The sequence below is a fragment of the Salvelinus namaycush genome, chromosome 38, assembly GCF_016432855.1.
Source record: "Salvelinus namaycush isolate Seneca chromosome 38, SaNama_1.0, whole genome shotgun sequence".
NCBI lineage: Eukaryota > Metazoa > Chordata > Actinopteri > Salmoniformes > Salmonidae > Salvelinus > Salvelinus namaycush.
The window spans coordinates 14,871,089-14,890,252 of record NC_052344.1 but is presented as its reverse complement, the minus strand read 5'-3'; the positions used below and the strand labels follow the sequence as shown (position 1 = coordinate 14,890,252).

Here is a 19,164-nt window from a genome sequence, read left to right as displayed (position 1 = left end):
GTGACATTGCGTTAGAGCTTTTTCAAAAAAATTAAAAAGCTCTGACGAAGGCCTAGAGGCCGATACGTAAAGCTTAATAAAGAGCATTGATACTAGCAAGAGCAGTGTGCGGGTTGCTTCTTTTTCTCATCTTATTCAACTGTTACCATGCACCTGCAACAAAGATAGCTCAGCTGTGCGAGTGCCTTTTGAATTTTATATCTTGAGTTGTTGACAATGAATATCGAGCACATCTTGTTAAATTTTCTGTTCCCAACCAAATTCCCTGTCAGATACTTTTTTAAATAAAAAAATCACCTTTATTTAACCAGATAGGCCAGTTGAGAACAAGTTCTCATTTACAACTGCGACCTGGCCTAGATAAAGCAAAGCAGTGCAACAAAAACAACAACAGAGTTACACATGGGATAAACAAGCGTACAGTCAATATAACACAATAGAAAAATATATTTACAGTGTGTGCAAATGTAGTAAGATTAGGAAGGTAAAGCAATAAATAGGCCATAGTGGCGAATTAATTACAATTTAGCATTAACACTGGAGTGATAGATGTGCAGATGATGATGTGCTAGTAGGGATACTGGGGTGCAAAAGAGCAAAAATAAATAACAATATGGGGATGGGGTAGTTGGGTGGGCTATTTACAGATGGGCTGTGTACAGGTGCAGTGATCGGTAAGCTGTTCCATATATTGTTCCATATTAGATAGACCTACTGTTCTCCAGCATACGGTTTCCCATTAGATAAGTTCCATATCACAGTGTTCGCAGATACTTTTCTTTCCCATCTTTGCTTCCTATCAGATACTGATACCCCATCAGATAGGTTTGTGTCAACTGTTCCTTATACTGTTCCCCATCATAATAGTGCCCTGACAAATACTGTTATAACCTTTCTTATCAGAATACAGAGTATTGCCATGATGACAAATTGAAATGAAAGCAAATACATTATTTTTGAAATACATTATTTATACGATTAAATGGAAAATATTTAATATTGAACGCGTCATATGCTGCACATTGATTGTGCAAATTTTCAACAGCAGGGATCATCAGCTAGATTCAGCCACGGGACAATTTTTTCTTGAGTAGATGGTCTGGGGGGCGTAACATAATAAAAATATATTTGTAGACTTCAAATTGACCACAAGAAGCCTAAACAGATATAATATTTGACTAAAACAGAATCATTTTAAACCTTGATTACATTTGGGAACATTTGGGTGCCGTCTTTCGGATGGGACATTAAAACTGGAGTCTAGACTCTGTGGTCATTCAAAATCTCATGAAGTTTATTGTAAGAGTAGGGGTTTTCACCCCGGTGTCATGGCTAAATTCCCAACCTGGCCACATTCCATCATGACCGCCTAATCACCCCCCTCATTCCTAATTGGCATACATCACTCCTCACCTCTCCACCTGATAGCTGATGTGTGGTGAACGTTCTGACACAAAAATGATTGCTCAGTCGGTAGAAAAGTGCTATATAAATCCAATAAATTGATATATTTTGGTATACAATCACATACGTGGCGGCAGGTAGCCTAGTGGTTAGAGCGTTGGGCCAGTCATCGAAAAGTTGCTGGATCGTATCCTGGAGCTGACAAGGTAAAAATCTGTCGTTCTGCCTCGGAACAAAGCAGTTAGCCCACTGTTCTCCGGTAATCCGTCATTGTAAATAATAATTTGTTCTAAACTGACTTTCCTAGTTAAATTTAAAAAATATGAGTGGGAATATTTGGGGACATATTTCCAAAATTAAAATCAATCGGAGCTGATTTCCTGGTCTTTTATGTCCAACAAGGAACATTCAGAAATCTTGGGGGGCCAAATAAAACCAAATTTGGTCCGCGGGCCTCTACTTGGGGAACCCTGCTCAATTTATCTAAGCAAAGAAGACAGGAACCATGAAAAGATATTGAAGTAAAACACGGACCATCCATACACGACGGATATGGTTCCATCAATAACATCTACGTCCGCCTTTGATTTTTTGCTCCAGCATTATGTCGTTTTTTTATTACCTACATACCTATTAACTTAGTTGTACAACTACAGTCCGTATTTTCGTTGGTGGAAAGGAACCATACAGTACGGGTGCTATATGGTGTGAAAACCTGACTTTATTTTAGACTAATTTGTTAGCTAACTATGTTTGATAGCTAATCTGTCTAGCAAACTAAACTTACATTAGCTTGGGTTAACGTCAGCAAATCGATGCGCCTCAGTCTCATTGGTCCCAGGTACTTCTGCAGACGGCTCACACACTACTTAGCTAGCTAGCTAACGTAGCAATGAAGTGTTTTAATCGGTTCTGGAAACTAGCTGGCTAGCTAACGCTAGTAAGTAAATCTAGCTAGCCAAGTTAAGTAAGCAAGCTAGCTAACGACCGTTATCCTAACGACATTGCCGGGGCCAGGGTAACTTATTTTAGCTAACTATCGTTAGCTAGCTAAATCTATAGCTAAAGGACATTGTCATAGGGCATGATTCTCTTTCAACCTAGTTAGCTACAGTATATATTAGCAATGTAAATTGGTGTCAGTACGTAGGCTGTAGCTAGCTAACGTTACTGGTGCCTTGCTCTTTTCATCTAAATTAAGAGGTGGTATCTTAACACCAGACGAAATATCTCCTCCTATCACCTCAGCAGAACTCACACAGGGCTGAACCAGAGATGAAGATGTTCTCAGTCTCCCACAAGACGGCCTTCGTGGTCGACCACTGCCCTTACATGGCAGAGTCCAGTCGGCAGCAGGTGGAGTGTGACGTGCTGACAAAAAGCCGTGGCCAGGGCATGATCCCGCTGGCCCCAGTGTCCAAGTCCCTGTGGACCTGTGCTGTGGAGTGCTCCATGGAGTACTGCCGCATCCTCTACGACGTTTACCCCCTCAAGAAACTGGTGAGTCCCTCCATCCCATAGCCTGGCGGTCTAGTCTGTTTTAGCCCAGGTCAGAACAGAGTATAGTCTGTCTGTGGGTTGGCCAACTCGTCTGTGTTCATTCATATTCTGAGTTGGGCACAGCACATTATATTCCTTCAGTGGTTATGTTTCAGATCAACTACATTGTGAGTGATTCAGAGTTCCACATTCTGAACAGCTGGAGGCAAGAGGACCAAAGCACTCATGAGGTACTTTATTTCCATCTTCGAGAGATGGATGCTTATTTATCAACAGGGCAACAATTTTTCTTAGAATCATAGAATTAGTGCTGTACAATCTATTGTTGAAAGTCTGCAGCTTTTTGTTATTGCACCACTCACTACTACTACCAATCTCATTGTCTCATTTTGAGGTTAACCAATCCTGTCGAGATAGAGGTTTTGTTGTAATGTATGGTTGACTTAACTTGCTTCCCTTTGTATTCATGTGATAGCTCATGTCTGCTCTGGCAGCTGTGGGTCCACCTAACCCACAGGAGGACCCTGAGTGTTGCAGCGTCCTGCACGGCCTGGTGGCAGCGGTGGAGTCACTGTGTAAGATCACTGAGTACCAGCACGAGGCACGCACCATCCTCATGGACACGGCTGACAGGGTGGCCAACAGGGGGCGCATTATCTGCCTCACAAACGCCAAGAGGTAAACATTAACATAGTTAGTAAACCTGTTTATTTATTATAATACCATTTTTTTAAGGGATAGATCAGCTAACATTACTTGAATCATTTCTAATCCCCTTTTTTTATACAGTACCAGTCAAAAGTCTGGACACACCTACTCATTCACAGGTTTTTCTTTATTTTTACTATTTTCTACATTGTAGAATAATAGTGAAGACATCAAAACTATGATATAACACATATGGAATCATGTAGTAACCAAAAAAGTGTTTTAAAAATCGAAATATATTTGAGATTCTTCAAAGTAGCCACCCTTTGCCTTGATGACAGCTTTGTACACTCTTGGCATTCTCTCAACCAGCAATTACCTGGAATGCTTTCCCAACAGTCTTGGAGTTCCCACATATGCTGAGCACTTGTTGGCTGCTTTTCCTTCACTCTGCGGTCCAACTCATCCCAAACCATCTCAATTGTGTTGAGGTCAGGTGATTGTGGAGGCCAGGTCATCTGATGCAGCACTCCATCACTCCTTCTTGGTCAAATAGCCCTTACACAACCTGGAGGTGTGTTGAGTCATTGTCCTGTTGAGAAACAAATGATAGTCCCACTAAGTGCAAACCAGATGGAATGGCGTATCGCTGCAGAATGCTGTGGTAGCCTTGCTGGTTAAATGGGCCTTGAATTCTAAATAAATCAGACTGTCACCAGCAAAGCACCATAATATCTCATCCTCCATGTTTTACAGTGGGAAATACACATGCGGAGATCATACGTTCACCCACACCATGTCTCACAACGTTTCCACCGGTCTAATGTCCATTGCTCGTGTTTCTTGGCCCAAGCATGTCTCTGTTTCTTATTGGTGTACTTTAGTAGTGGTTTCTTTGCAGCAATTCGACATGAAGGCCTGATTCACACAGTCCTCTGAACAGTTGATGTTGAGATGTGTCTGTTACTTGAACTCTGAAGCATTTATTTGTGCTGCAATTTCTGAGGCTGGTAACTCTAATGAACTTATCATCTGCAGCGGAGGTAACTCTGGGTCTTCCTTTCCTGTGGCGGTCCTCATGAGAGCCAGTTCCATGATAGTGCTTGATGGTTTTTGTGACTGCACTTGAAGAAACTTTCAAAGTTCTTGACATTTTCCAGATTGACAGATCTTTTTTTATTTAACCAGGTAAGTTGACGGAGAACACATTCTCATTTACAGCAACAACCTAGGGAATAGTTACAGGGGAGAGGGATGAAAGAGCCAATTGTAAACTGGGGATGATTAGGTGACCGTGATGGTATGAAGGCCAGATTGGAAATTTAGCCAGAACGCTGAGGTTAACACCCCTACTCTTACAATAAGTGTCATTGGATCTTTAGTGATCACAGAGAGTCAGGACACCTGTTTAACATCCCATCCAAAAGACGGCTCCCTACACAGGGCAATGTCCCCAGTTACTGCTCCGGGGCATTGGGATATTTTTTTAGACCAGAGGAAAGGGGGCCTCCTACTGGCACTCCAACACCACTTCCAGCAACATCTGGTCTCCCATCCAGGGACCAACCAGGACCAACTCTGCTTAGCTTTAGAAGCAAGCCAGCAGTAGAATGCAGGGTGGCATGCTGCTGGCTTATGTATTAAAGTAATGATGGACTGTCATTTCTCTTTGTTTATTTGAGCTGTTCTTGCCATAATGTGGACTTTACCAAATAGGGCTATCAAACACATTAAGAAGGATAGAAATTCCACAAAATAACTTTTAAGAAGGCACACCTGTTAATTGAAATGCATTCCAGGTGACTACCTCTTGAGCTGGTTGAGAGAATGCCAAGAGTGTGCAAAGTTGTCATCAAGGCAAAGGGTGGCTACTTTGAAGAATCTCAAATATAAAATATATTTTTACCACATTTTAGCTTACTACGTGATTCCATTTGTGTTATTTCATACTTTTCATACAATGTTGAAAATAGTAAAAATAAAGAAAAACCCTTGAATGAGTAGGTGTGTCCAAACTTTAGATTGGTACTGTATATATATTTTTTATTTTATTATTCCACTACCCCCCCCCCCCCCCCCCCCCCCCCCCTCTCACCTAGTTGGAGGACCTGTGGAAAACATTACAATTCTAAATATACACTGAGTGTACTTTACATAGACCAGGGATCATCAACTGGATTTAGCTGCAGGCCAAACAGAAGACTGAAACCTAATCACTTCAAACCTTGCTGACATTTGTATACAATTACATATTTCTATTATGCGTGGTAATACTTTGGAACAGATTTCCGAAATTAAAATCACTTGGAGCTGATTTCCTGGTCTTTTTACAATCTTTTATGTCCAACAATAATTGTAAAAAATTACTGTTCATATACGGGCCGCCAGTTGGGGAACCCTGACATAAACTGATCAGGTGAATCGAGGTGAAAGCTATGATCCCTTATTGATTTCACTTGTTAAATCCACTTCAATCAGTGTAGATCAGGGCTCTCCAACACTGTTCCTGGAGAGCTACTGTCCTGCAAGTTTTCTCTCCAACCCTAATCTAGCACACCTGATTCTCATAATTAGCTGGTTGATAAGATGAATCGGGTTAGTTACAACTGGGGTTGGAACAAAAACATACAGGAGGTTAGCGCTCCAGGAACAGGGTTGTGGAGCCCTGGTATAGATGAAAGGGAGGAGACAGGGTAAAGAAGGATTGTTAAGCCTTGAGACATGGATTGTGTATGTGTCATTCAGAGGGTAAATGGGCAAGACAAAATAGTTGTGCCTTTCTATGGGGTATGGTAATTGGTGCCAGGTGCACCGGTTTGAGTGTCAAGAACTGCAACGCTGCTGGGTTTTCCACACACAACAGTTGCTCGTGTATATCAAGAATGGTCCACCACCCAAAGGACATCCAGCCAACTTGACACAACTGTGGGAAGCATTGGAGTCAACATGGGCCACCATCCCTGTGGAATGCTTTCGAGAGCTTGTTGAGTCCATGCCCTGATGAATTGACCACTACAATCTTAATTCCAACCCTCAGATGTCCACAGACTAACCCATATTTCCCAGTACACTATAGTTTTAATATTTCCTTTTGCAATACATTATTCTATTTTACTGTGAAGACTTACAAAGGTCTTGAACCTCTCTGTTTGTACCAAGATTTCCCTTAAAATAAATACTCATATTTACCATTGATTGGTGGTTTTTTCAGATCTCCTAACAGTACTGTTTGTAGGTCCCTCTGAACACAGACATTAGGACTTAACCACTTCTGGACCTGTCTCCAAAAGCGAGCCACCGAAGGACAGTACCAAAAGAGATTATCTATTGATTCTGTTATACCTGGTTATTAATTGAGAACCTGTAGATACTGAAGTAATGCCCATCTTTGAAGGCATCCATGGACGTCCTAATGGGGTATTGTGTGTTTCTGTCTGTTACACAGTGACACCCATGTGCGAATGCTGGAGGACTGTGTGCAAGAGACCATTCTAGAGCAAAACAAAATGGCAGCAGGCTCAGACAGGTATGAGAGATTGAGAAGAGAATGACACTGTTTTTACACTCTTTAGTGGGGATAAAAGATAAACTCCACAAGTCAGATTTTTGATGGGAGAATTCAAATGGATTTAGAGGAGAAGATTTGTTACACTGGGTTAATTTCATTGGGCATCTTAGAAGGGCTTTGAGAGGATCCTAAGGAAGTATCTTGAATCCTTCCGATGCATTCCAATGTGTCTCTGTGTTTCAGACTGATGCCTATCCAGCAGTGTGAGCTGGTGCTCGTCCACATCTTCCCTCAAGGAGAGGACACCCTGGTCTCAGACCGGCCAAAGAAAGAGGTAGGTTTAAACCTGCTCAGGGTTGCATTAAATTGACTCTGTTTTCACCTAGTCTTAAAGTTAATCTAGATATGTATAACATCGCTCCAAACACACTTTGTCATATCAACGCATACTTAATCTGATGGAGATAAAGTATACTGTTAGTACCCTGTTAACGTGTGCTCATTTCCACATGCTGTAGTTACCAAGTTCCTTAGAGATGCCATACAATAAAAAATGGCATGCTACTCTGTTAGTGTTAGTCCTACATAGTCCTCCTCTGTACCGGCAGGTCTCCTCTCTGCTGACCAGCGAGGTTCACAGTGTGCGGGCAGGGAGGCACCTGGCCACCAAACTCAACATTCTAGTGCAGCAGCACTTTGACCTTGCCTCCACCACCATCACCAACATCCCAATGAAGGTACATCTTCTGTCCTCTAGCTCTCCCAATGTTCAGGCCTTCACCAGCCCCATCTATAACCTTTCACCCTTTTCACTAACTCCCACCCATTACTTCCTTCAGGGCTGTGTCCCAGCAGTCTTGAGTTAACTATTTTCCCGCCTCCTTCATGTCATGACTGATGTTAGATTAGCTATTTAAGGTATAAGGTGGGCTATTTTTGATGGCTGGACGAATGTTTGAAAAGGGCAAAGTCCCGTCTGCAAAATGACCTATCCTGACCCGCCCACTTGTTTTCTCTGCATCCACAAACCAACACATTACACATTTCTATTGGCCCTTCCACCCAATGCACCTATCGCTTCACTCGCCTCAACCTTCTGATACCCTAACCTTGCCACACCCCCACCCCATCCTCAGCCCCAAAATGTCACAAACTTCCTTCTTCCCCATCAGCCATTGTGCACTATAATTTTACACACGGGTCTTTGTTTGTTCATCATCATGTTGAAATGACTCTTGGAACCGCTGCTGTTTTCATGCTGTATTTTCTGTTTTGCTAGCCCACATTAAATATTTGCGAGCAGGTCAGTACTCTTAAACACACACCAAGAGGGACCGCAGAACGCAAGGCTGTGTGGATTGGTTTTGTCCATCCATCGGACGCTCAACGGCCCTCACTTTTGATTGACCGCCGATTGTCCACGTGACATTCCAGCAGCCAATCAGAGTTGAGAGTGTTAGCATGTTTGGTGGATGAGAATGTACGCATTATGTGCCCTGTAGTTTGCCCCCCCCACCCCGGCCTCATGTCCTGTCTGACTCCTTGTTGGTGCCTTCTCTACCTCAGAGTTGATTGGTCGCAGTCCCTCCTTGTAGTGTTTTGTTGTGGTCCTTTGTGCTGTGTTGAGTAGTACGTATTGATATCAGACCACCCTCTGTCCCTCCTCTCCTTTCTCTCTCTTTCCTCTCTTTCTTTCTCTCATTTGAATAGTAAGTAATTTAGTCCTTAGCCATGACAGGCAGGTAGACGCCTATCTCCTAACTTTCACCCCAAATGTTTTTGTCCTCCATGTAGTCCCATGTTATTCATCTGGGTTAGAAAACATGTACAGCCCTTTTCACTGAAATACACGTCAGACCCTTAAACTTTAGACTGCAACAACCACAGCTGTCAATCTTCACATCACTGGAATCACCTTATAGGAAGAACAAAAGAGAGGGGAGCCAGAGACGATGCAAAGATCAGTGGTTTATGCATTTGCTGGTACTTCTCGAACCCTTGTTGTTAACAAGAAAGCAGCAATGTTTGTTTGTCTTGATGGCAGCAGTGGATAGGCACTCACTACTGCAAGTAGGATAAGAGCGTCTGCCAAATGACTACAATGTCAATGAAAATAATAATTCGCTGATGTCTGTTTTTTTTGTCTTCCCTTTCTCCCATTGGGTTGAAGGAGGAGCAGCACGCCAACACATCGGCCAATTACGACGTAGAACTCCTACATCACAGGGACGCCCATCTTGAGTTCTTCAAAAGTGGTGAGGTTTAAAAAAAAAATAATAATAAAATAATCTGTATTGTTTTGGCCACTAAGTTATTGTGGCTTTTAGTGGCTTGGCCATAAACCACTACAGTAAACATTCAGTAAGACTTTTTCTCCCTTTCATCTCTCCTCTTTTTCTGTTGTTCAGGCGACCTGCACATGGCTGGTAGTACGAGTCGAGACAGTGGACTTAAGGAGACGGTTACTCTTAAGTGGTGCACTCCTCGCACCAACAGTGTAGGTAGGCACCATGAACCCTGGGAAACTTAGTTATTTTTTGTATGTTTGATGTCACGCTAACTGAAAGAAAAGTCCCGGTAGAGGTGGGGCTTGAGTGATGTTTGAAATTATAAAGATAAAAGAAGCGATTGAAAAATGACTGAAAATATCCTTGATATCGACACATCAAAATCCCAAGAGCATTTCATGTAATATTCTCCTTTGGCTTATCTGGATATTTTCCATCTTTCTTGCGTGTGTCTGTGTGTGAACTGGTGGCTCAGAACTGCACTACTGCACTGGAGCCTATCGGATATCGCCTACGGACGTCAACAGCCGACCCTCATCGTGTTTGACCAACTTCTTGCTGAACGGTGAGCCTGAATATTTTTGCCCTGACCCCATGCCTCTACCACCTACCCTAAATGTTAATACTACTTGCATATGGAGAATACAAAGAAATGTAGTTGAAATACAGATGGTGGTTGATTGCATTGCAGGTCGCTCAGTGCTGCTGGAGCAGCCCAGGAAGTCCGGGTCAAAGGTCATCAGCCACATGCTGAGCAGCCACGGCGGGGAGATCTTCCTGCACGTGCTCAATAGCACCCGCTCCACCCTGGAGGACCCTCCCTCCATTAGCGAGGGCTGCGGGGGCCGGGTGACTGACTACCGCATCACTGTAAGCCCCTCCCACCTCTTCCTCCTCTACCCCATAGTGACTGACTACCGCATCACTGTAAGCCCCTCCCATCCCATCCTCCACTACCCCATAGTGACCACATCACTGTAAGCCCCTCCCACCCCGTCCTCCTCTACCCCTTTGTGACCACATCACTGTAAGCCCCTCCCACCCCTTCCTCCTCTATCCCATAGTGACTGACTACCACATCACTGTAAGCCCCTCCTACCTCTTCCTCCTCTACCCCATAGTGACCGACTACCACATCACTGTAAGCTCTTCCTCCTCTACCCCATAGTGACTGACTACCACATCACTGTAAGCCCCTCCTACCTCTTCCTCCTCTACCCCATAGTGACTGACTACCACATCACTGTAAGCCCCTCCTACCTCTTCCTCCTCTACCCCATAGTGACTGACTACCACATCACTGTAAGCCCCTCCTACCTCTTCCTCCTCTACCTCATAGTGACTGACTACCACATCACTGTAAGGGGCAGAGGAGGTTTAGTCACAACTAATTGGAGTTTGATTAAAAATCTAATGCAAATAAAATGTCAACGTGAAAACACACAAACAACAAATTGGTATAGCAGCTGTATACCGTGTTCTATATAACATTGTGTACCTGCAATGTAATGTCCTATATTTACACTGTGTCTATGTAACTACCATGTTAACACTGGTAGGTATAAAAGACACTTATTCTAAAGTGGGACCAGAAGTTTTATACCAGTCTTTTTGGTGTGTCTGCTGCAGGACTTTGGAGAGTTCATGAGGGAGAACCGTCTGACTCCTGTCCCAGAGTCCCCAGACGCTGAGGCTAGTGGGAAGCCCCCGGCGGAGAGGGCCAAAGCCCAGCTGGAGCGTTACACTCGCTATTGGCCAATGATCATTTCCCAGACCACCATCTTCAACATGCAGGCGGTGAGCAGGACCGCAGTCTTCCTTCACACACTGCACAGTTGTTCACCTCACAGCACTATTTGTTTATTTTTCAACCGTGTGTGTAATTTTGTATGTGTGTTAACTGTGTGTGTGTTTGATCCAGGTGGTTCCGCTGGCTAATCTCATAGTGAAGGAGAGTCTGAGTGAGGAGGACTTGCTGACCTGCCAGAAGACCGTTTACAACCTGGTGGATATGGAGAGGAAGAACGACCCTCTTCCCATCTCCACTGTGGGCTCCAGGGGAAAGGGCCCTAAAAGGTAGTCTGTCTCCGTGTGTGAGAGAGAGACGGATGTTGTGACTTAGTGTCACACCCTGAGTGTTTAGGGGTGGGAACAGCGTGTGTGTATGTACATGTGTGTTTGTACGTGGGTGGGTGGGTGTACGTGTTTGTTTTTATGTGTGTTTGTATGTTTAGGATGTGTGCGGGAGAGAGTCAAAGTGTAACTGTGTCGCTCCCTGAGTGTTTGGAGGTGGGAACCGTATATAAGTTCAGTGTGTGTGCCTGGTCTCCTGTCCTGACTGGTTAATGTCTCCTCCGGGCTTTAGGGATGAGCAGTACCGCATCATGTGGAACGAGCTGGAGACTCTGGTGAAGACCCACGTGGCTGGCAGTGAGCGACACCAGAGGGTTCTGGACTGCATCATCGCCTGCCGCAGCAAACCCCCCGAGGAGGATGAGAGGAAGAAACGGGGGAGGAAGAGGGAGGACAAGGAGGACAAGGCAGAGAAGAACATCAACAAGGATTCAGAGGACAAGAGCTGGCAGGAGTCAGAGAGGTCAGGGTGACACAATACACATTTTGTTGGACCCAAGCCTGACCTACTGTTTTTAACAACAGACCTGCATCCAATCAACTCTGTGATTCTGAAAAAAATTCTGGCCGATTTTAAATGTTTAAAAAAAATATATATACAGTCCCAGTCAAGTTTGGACACACCTACTCATTCAAGGGTTTTTCTTTATTTTTCCTATTTTCTGCATTGTAGAATAATAGTGAAGACATCAACACTATGAAATGACACATATGGAATCCTGTAATAACCAAAAAACTGTTAAACATACCAAAATATATTTTATATTTGAGATTCTTCAAACCAGCTTCATGAGGTAGTTACCTGGAATGCATTTCAGGAAAGGAAGACCCAGAGTTACCTCTGCTGCAGAGGATAAGTTCATTAGAGTTACCAGCCTCAGAAATAATTGCAGCCCAAATAAATGCTTCACAGAGTTCAAGTAAGAGACACATCTCAACATCAACTGTTCAGAGGAGACTGCGTGAATCAGGCATTCATTGTCGAATTGCTGCAAAGAAACCACTACTAAAGGACACTAATAAGAAGAGACTGGCTTGGGCCAAGAAACACGTGCAATGGATATTAGACTGGTGGAAATCTGTCCTTTGGTCTGATGAGTCCAAATTTGAGATTTTTGGTTCTGGTAAAAATAAAAATGCTATTGCAACCTCTTTGCAATAAGGAATTGAGCCCAAAAGCTCAAGAGAAGTTTCAAGTGTTTAATACCAAGGATACAGTCAGCTGAGTGCATACATTTAGAAAGTTCACAAAACATCTTATCTTCTTCCCTCCTTTTGGTCACCATTTTGGTCACCACCCTCATGTAGGTGTCACCTCCCCAGCTATACATTTTATGACCGCAATGAGTTTCCCTCCTTTCCCCTGTGGAATGTCCATCGTCCTCTCGTTGTTTAGCTAGATATCAGAATCACAACCCGTCCATCTTCATTGTCCAGGGCCTGACCCTGCTCTCTGATCCTAGGCAATTTCCTCTTATCTGATTAGGTCAACAACCTTTCTGAATTAGCATACACACAGTTTCATGGCCTAAACTCCATTAATACTCACTAAACAGGATACAAACAAATTACAGTTTATCTTGAAACATGTTACATTTTAATAGAATCCATCAGTTCCAACCGCTGTGTTTTTGTGAGACGCGGAGTAGGTTAACAGATGATCTCTGCATGTGTGGTTCCCACCGTGAAGCATGGTGGAGGTGGTGCGAGGGTGCTTTGCTGGTGACAGTCTGTGATTTATTTATAATTCAAGGCACACTTAACAAGCATGGTTACCACAGCATTCTGCAGTGATACGCCATCCAATCTGGTTTGCGCTTAGTGGGACTATCATTTGTTTTTCCAACAGGACAATTACCCAACACACTTCCAGGCTTTGTAAGGGCTATTTGACCAAGGAGGAGAGTGATGGAGTGCTGCATCAGATGACCTGGCCTCCACAATCACCTGACATCACCCCAATTGAGATGGTTTGGGATGAGTTGGACCGCAGAGTGAAGGAAAAGCAGCCAACAAGTGCTCAGCATATGTGGGAACTCCTTCAGGACTGTTGGAAAAGCATTCCTGGTGAAGCTGGTTGAGATATTGCCAAGAGTGTGCAAAGCTGTCATCAAGGCAGGGTGGCTACTTTGAAGAATCTCAAATATAAAACATATTTTGATTTAACTAACACATTTTTGGTTACTACATGATTCCATATATGTTATTTCATAGTTTTGATGTCTTCACTATTCTACAATGTAGAAAATAGCAAAAATAAAGAAAAAACCCTTGAATGAGTAGGTGTCCCAACTTTTGACTGGTACTGTATATACCAGTTTAGGATTTTACCATGGTATTCTCCTGGTCACTGTGTCATACTGTGTTGCACTCTACCCCCAAGCCATAAGACTCCTGAATAGCTAATCAAAGGGCTACCCAGACCCCTCTTTTACGCTGCTGCTACTCTGTTTTTAATCTATGCATAGTCACTTTAACTCTAACTACATGTATATATTACCTCAATTACCTAGACTAACCGGTGCCCCTGCACATTGACTTTGTTCAGGTACCCCCTGTATATAGCCTCACTTGTTATTTTACTGCTGCTGTTTAATTATTCATGACTTTTATTTTCTATTTTCCACTTAGCAATTTTTTACTTTAACACTTATTTAAAAAAAAATATATATATATATCTTAACATCTTTAGGCATTGTTGGTTAAGGGCTTGTAAGTAAGTATTTCACTGTAAGGTCTACTACACCTGTTGTATTCGGCGCATGTGACAAATAAAATTTGATTTGATTCCTTCACCAGGCTGAAGGGGGTGGTAGAGCGTGGAAAGGAGGAGCAGGGGGAGTCGGAGGTCATAAAGGATTCTCCTGACTCGCCAGAGCCTCTCAACAAGAAGCCCCGTCTGGAAGAGATTCAACTACCTGAAAAAGCCAAAGGTGCATGCCCCCCCCCCCCCCCCCCCCACCTTCTGGTTGGCCTTGACCTTATTGTTCTCAGCTCCATGGTGTGACCTGGCATGTTTGTCGAATGCCAAGTTCATGGTTATCATTGCAATGAGTAGTATTCTATTATTATTATTATTATTCGTTTTGTATCATCACTGCATTACCTTTTTTATTCAGGGACAATACGTTGATTAGGCGTGCCAGTACCAGTATTGTTCCTTTTCACTGATCTTTCTGTCTCTGTGTGTGTTTTCGCCCTGTGGTTACAATGTAGGTCCGGTGTCCCTGCTCACCATGTGGACTAACAGAATCACTGTGGCCAACTCCAAGAAACACCAGGAGTTTGCCGGAAGGATCAGCTCTGTGAACAACAAGGCAGAGTTATACCAGCACCTTAAAGATGAGAATGGGTGTGTGATAATGTACTGTATATAACCATTCCCCACATCACAGTGTATTATAACCCCTAGTTCTAATTAAGCAATAAGGCCCAAGGAGGTGTGGTATATGGCCAATATACTGCGGCTAGTGGCTGTTCTTTTGCACAATGCAACGCGGAGTGCCTGGATACAGCCCTTTAGTCGTGGTATATTGGCCATATAGCACAAACCCCAGAGGTGCCTTATTGCTATTATAAACTGGTTACCAAAGTAATTAGAGTGGTAAAAATACATGTTTTGTCATAACCGTGGTATACAGTCTGATGTACCACGGCTGTGAGCCAATCAGCATTCAGGGCTCGAACCACCCAGTTTATAATGTTTGATAGAGATGTTGTAGTTTGTTTTCTTGACTGAAATCTGATTGTCCAGTACCTGTTATGGAGTAGACGGTCTTATGATAAATAATCTAGTTTACTTTTTTTATACTGTTAACAGAATGGACCTCCACGAGAATGGGAAAGCCACCAGATGATGTGACCTGTCTCTGTACAGGATGCACCCTCTCCACCGAACACCTTACCACAGCAGGAATATGAGCTTGGACCAGAGATCATGTCAATCTGAGGTGTATGGACTGTCCTCCCCTACTCTGTCCATACCAGGCATAGTTGAATGGATAACAGTCAGACTTTGTAATTTTTAGAGTGATTTTTGTTCGTTTTCTACCCACATTTGTATGAAGCAATAAAGTTGTCAACAGGCAGTATTTTCTTTCTGTGCCATTCTACTTTTCTCATGGTTAGGTTAATGGTACGGTGACCGTGAAAGGTTGGCATCAAGTCTCAAATATAACAAAATGCAGTTTTGTCAGTTTGGAAGGTTTTTGTCTGAAATATAGTAAAATCCAGCTATGATGGATATTGTATCTTAATTCTACTTTAAGATTCCTCAATGAAATGAAAAACGACAATTTTCATGCTTTATGTTGTACGTTTTGGTACATAGAAGTGCAAATGTGTGTAGATTATCACAGCAATACAACGTTCCAGTATAAAACGTACATTTATAATTGCCCTCCTAAGATCCATTAATACTTTGTCTTCCAAAACGGTTGTGCAACACATTTGTCTCAACAACCCTCGTAGTAGCATGACTAGTGTGTGTATGAACATGTCACAACCTCACTTCCAAGAATGGATTCATTTGTTTGTATGCTTTTCTTGGGATTTGTGTTCCCATGGTCTGTTATGTGGGTATTGTGGTGGGAACTGGTATTGTGGAGGTGGGTGAAAAGACACTGCTCTTTGATAAGGCAGTCTGCCCTGGAGATATGTGGGAGAGAGATTCTCTCCACTGGCTGGTGAGGTGTTCAGCCACAACCTTGGGGGAGGTGGGGGTACTTCTGGTTGGAACAGGGGGGGCATCCTTGGCCTTATTGCCCTCAGATCCATGGTGTGACCTGGGACAACCCCCTCTGAGGGCCAAATCGCAAGAGTCCTTACCCTCAAACGGCTTCTACAGAAATAGAAAACTGTAAATGTAAGGGTGACTGCCAGGAAGAGGCAGCAGACCACTAGCAGAGCTGTCAACACACTGGCCATCCAATGATAGGGGTCTGTCTGTCGCACTGATGCACCAGTGGGATCCGAGGCTGGGACGGTGTTGACAGAAGTGGGATATGGAGTACTGGGGGAAAGAGTGGGACTAGAGGCTGTAGTTGGGCTGGAGAAACAGTCACGTCTGAAGCTCACAGGGCCTACCTTGCTGATGGGGAACTCTGGGAGCATTGCCTGGCTGAACGCAGGGCTACTCTGTCTGGCATCTGAACTAATTTCCTCCCACATGCGCCAGACCTGACTGACAGGGCACCGTCCCTCGACACCATCACCCCCCACCTGGCATAGGGTGAAGTTGTACCAAGACACAATAGTGGAACCAGGTGCCAGGGACAGCACGGCAAGGTGGTGGCTGCCAGAGTCATTGAAGAAGCGGGACAGCTTGTCCAGGAGAAGCTCCACCCTGTGGCGCTGGCTGAGGAGGGAGTAAAGGCTCCGGTGAGCTATGAGGCTAAAGCTGTGGCAGGGCTCCGCATGGCTGCGGTGGAGGTCCAAGGTGAGGGGGAGCCAGGCAGCCAGGCCCTGATTGTCCCGTGCAGCCAGCAGCAGCTGCTGAGGGGCAAACTGCAGGTCCACTTCCAGAGGGACACCATGCAGCTCAAGTCCATCCAAGGCCACCCAGGACCCCAGAGTCACAGGAGGGCCGTCTATGAACGTCAGCTCCAGGGAGAGGGACTCTGCTGCTCCATCCTCTGGATCCAGAAAGGTCCTTGATGGTATTGTGTAGTGGAAAGGGAAGCCGACTGTGGCTTCCAGAAGTGGGATGGACTGCAACACTTTGGGAGGGAGATTGGAGGGCCCTGGAATAACATCAGTACATATTTAGAAAGACAGTTACATCATGCCAAAGTTCATACAGAGGGGAAGTTATGCATGAGAAATGTGATGTGAAAGTTAGTAGTAAACTAACCTGAAGAGGCAGCTGAAGGAGACATGGGCTGGGAAGATGCTCTAAGTACTCCAGTTGGAGCAAGGCCCAAAGAAACCTCTCGCATCTCAACTGGACCTGATGAGAAGCTTGAAGTTGTGTCATACTCTCTCCAGCCGGTGCTGAGAATCAGTAGGGAGGTCGAAGGGCAGTAACCTGTGATTGGACACACGGTGATTGGTCTGCCCATGCTTGTGATACCTTGAGTCTTGGGCAGTGATTGGTGCATTGATGACACAGCTGACCTGTTTGTGGCACTGAGGACAGATGCTGGAATGCTGGAGGTTTGTGTGGTTACTGAGATGCTGGGTAGACTTTGGGAAGAGTGAAGGGATGAGAACGATGTAGCAGTTACATGCTGATTGGTCTTGGAGAGAAACTGCGAAGAGCCGTATTCTGAATTTTTATCTGTTATGGCAGCTGTTTGTGGACGATCCTTGTGTGACTCTGAGGAAAACTGCCTTGAGGTGTCAGTTTGGATGTAAACTGGATCAGAGTAGTGGTCTCTTATCTCTAAATCACTGAACTTTGATGGGAGCGGAGTCTGTTCTGTCTCCGCACTCTGTGACATGAAATCTAGAGAATCGGTGGGAAAAGTCTGAGTGGAGTTACCCAGTGTGTTCTCCTGGGCTATGAACTGTGTATACTGAGGGTAAGAGGGATCCAGACTCTGCAACAGAAGGAGGGAGGATTCTGTGTATAGTCTTTGAACAGCAGACAGTTCTATTGGATAGAGCTGCCCGTGAGCTGTTGTACCCGGGATCTCTACAGTAGCCTGTGGAATACTATATGAACTGTCAAAGTCTGATTCAAGATCAGCCGCTGTTGGCGTCATCATGAATAACACTGAATCTATGTATAATTCCGTCCTTGGTACTGAGGTTATTTGAGAGTACAGTTCACTTGTGGCTGGAGCAGCTAATGGTATTTGAGTCAAGGAAGGCTCCAGAGTCATGTTGCTCTCCATTTGCCAGGATTGCTTAGCTGATATTGGCGATAGGCGAGGTACCTGTGATAGTGAGGCTATGGATTGTGCACCAGTATGCTGTGTCTTTTGGCTGAGGTCAACTGTCTGCGATCCTGGCCTGTCACCCAGTGGTCCTGCAGTTATTTGAACACTGTGGGATTTAGGTCTATGGTCATCTGCTAAGACAGTCACAAGCTGACCGCTGTGAGTCAAAGGCACTCGGGGCAGGTCCTCGTACAGATAAAGAGGTGAGGAAACGTATGTTGTTACAGGAGTTTTGTCAAAGACTAACTGCCTACCATTTACTCTACTGAATGTCGATGTTAATCGGTTAAGGTCAACCTGTTGAGGCGTGCTTACTAATCTCCCATTTTCAGATTGTGGAACTGTGGTCACTGACCTCTCTAGATTGAATGGCAACGATGTGGTATGTGATATGATCTTCTCCAGTTCTAACTTTAAGAACATGGCCAATGAAGGTAAGTTTGGTGTGAGTGTTGAACCCTCCAAAGGTGATGCAGACTTGGTCCTTGATTTCTCAAGAGAAGAGAGCATAAATGTTTGCCTCTGCTGTTTTGTAAGTGAAGACATGGTCAGAGACCTCTCGTGTATAAACCGTAGAGATGTGGTTGCTGGTTGCGTAAGCTTAGAGCCAAGCCAGATGGAGAGGTGACTCTTTGTCAGATCCTGGCCTGGGACAGTCAGGAGTTGATGGAGATGAGGAGTGGATGTGTCGGACAAGTGAGTTTCAGGCTCTTTCATAGTCTCTGTGATGCCCATGTAGTTCCCTAGGGAAAATGTATAGAGATACAGGTCCTTTCAATGATCTATTTTTGTGTCAATCTTT

The 19,164-nt window shown here is 44.2% G+C and overlaps 1 protein-coding gene across 8 annotated transcripts; it reads left to right on the top strand.

Annotated features, from left to right (window-relative positions):
• Window positions 1-1,954: 1,954 nt before the first annotated feature.
• LOC120032039 (integrator complex subunit 13-like) lies at window positions 1,955-15,572 on the top strand. 8 transcript variants are annotated; one of them, XM_038977957.1, is made up of 17 exons: window positions 1,955-2,109; window positions 2,656-2,904; window positions 3,060-3,134; window positions 3,380-3,582; window positions 6,998-7,078; window positions 7,304-7,394; window positions 7,669-7,797; window positions 9,231-9,315; window positions 9,469-9,561; window positions 9,824-9,913; window positions 10,040-10,218; window positions 10,978-11,145; window positions 11,270-11,424; window positions 11,714-11,944; window positions 14,281-14,414; window positions 14,698-14,833; window positions 15,302-15,572. In XM_038977957.1, exons 1-17 carry the CDS (start codon window positions 2,107-2,109, stop codon window positions 15,336-15,338), a joined length of 2,139 nt encoding a protein of 712 aa, XP_038833885.1. In that variant the 5' UTR covers window positions 1,955-2,106; the 3' UTR covers window positions 15,339-15,572. The 8 variants fall into 8 exon arrangements, with proteins under 8 accessions (XP_038833885.1, XP_038833884.1, XP_038833887.1 ...); XM_038977956.1 differs by having other exon boundaries at window positions 2,653-2,904; XM_038977959.1 differs by having other exon boundaries at window positions 1,955-2,245.
• The last annotated feature ends 3,592 nt before the right edge of the window (window positions 15,573-19,164 follow it).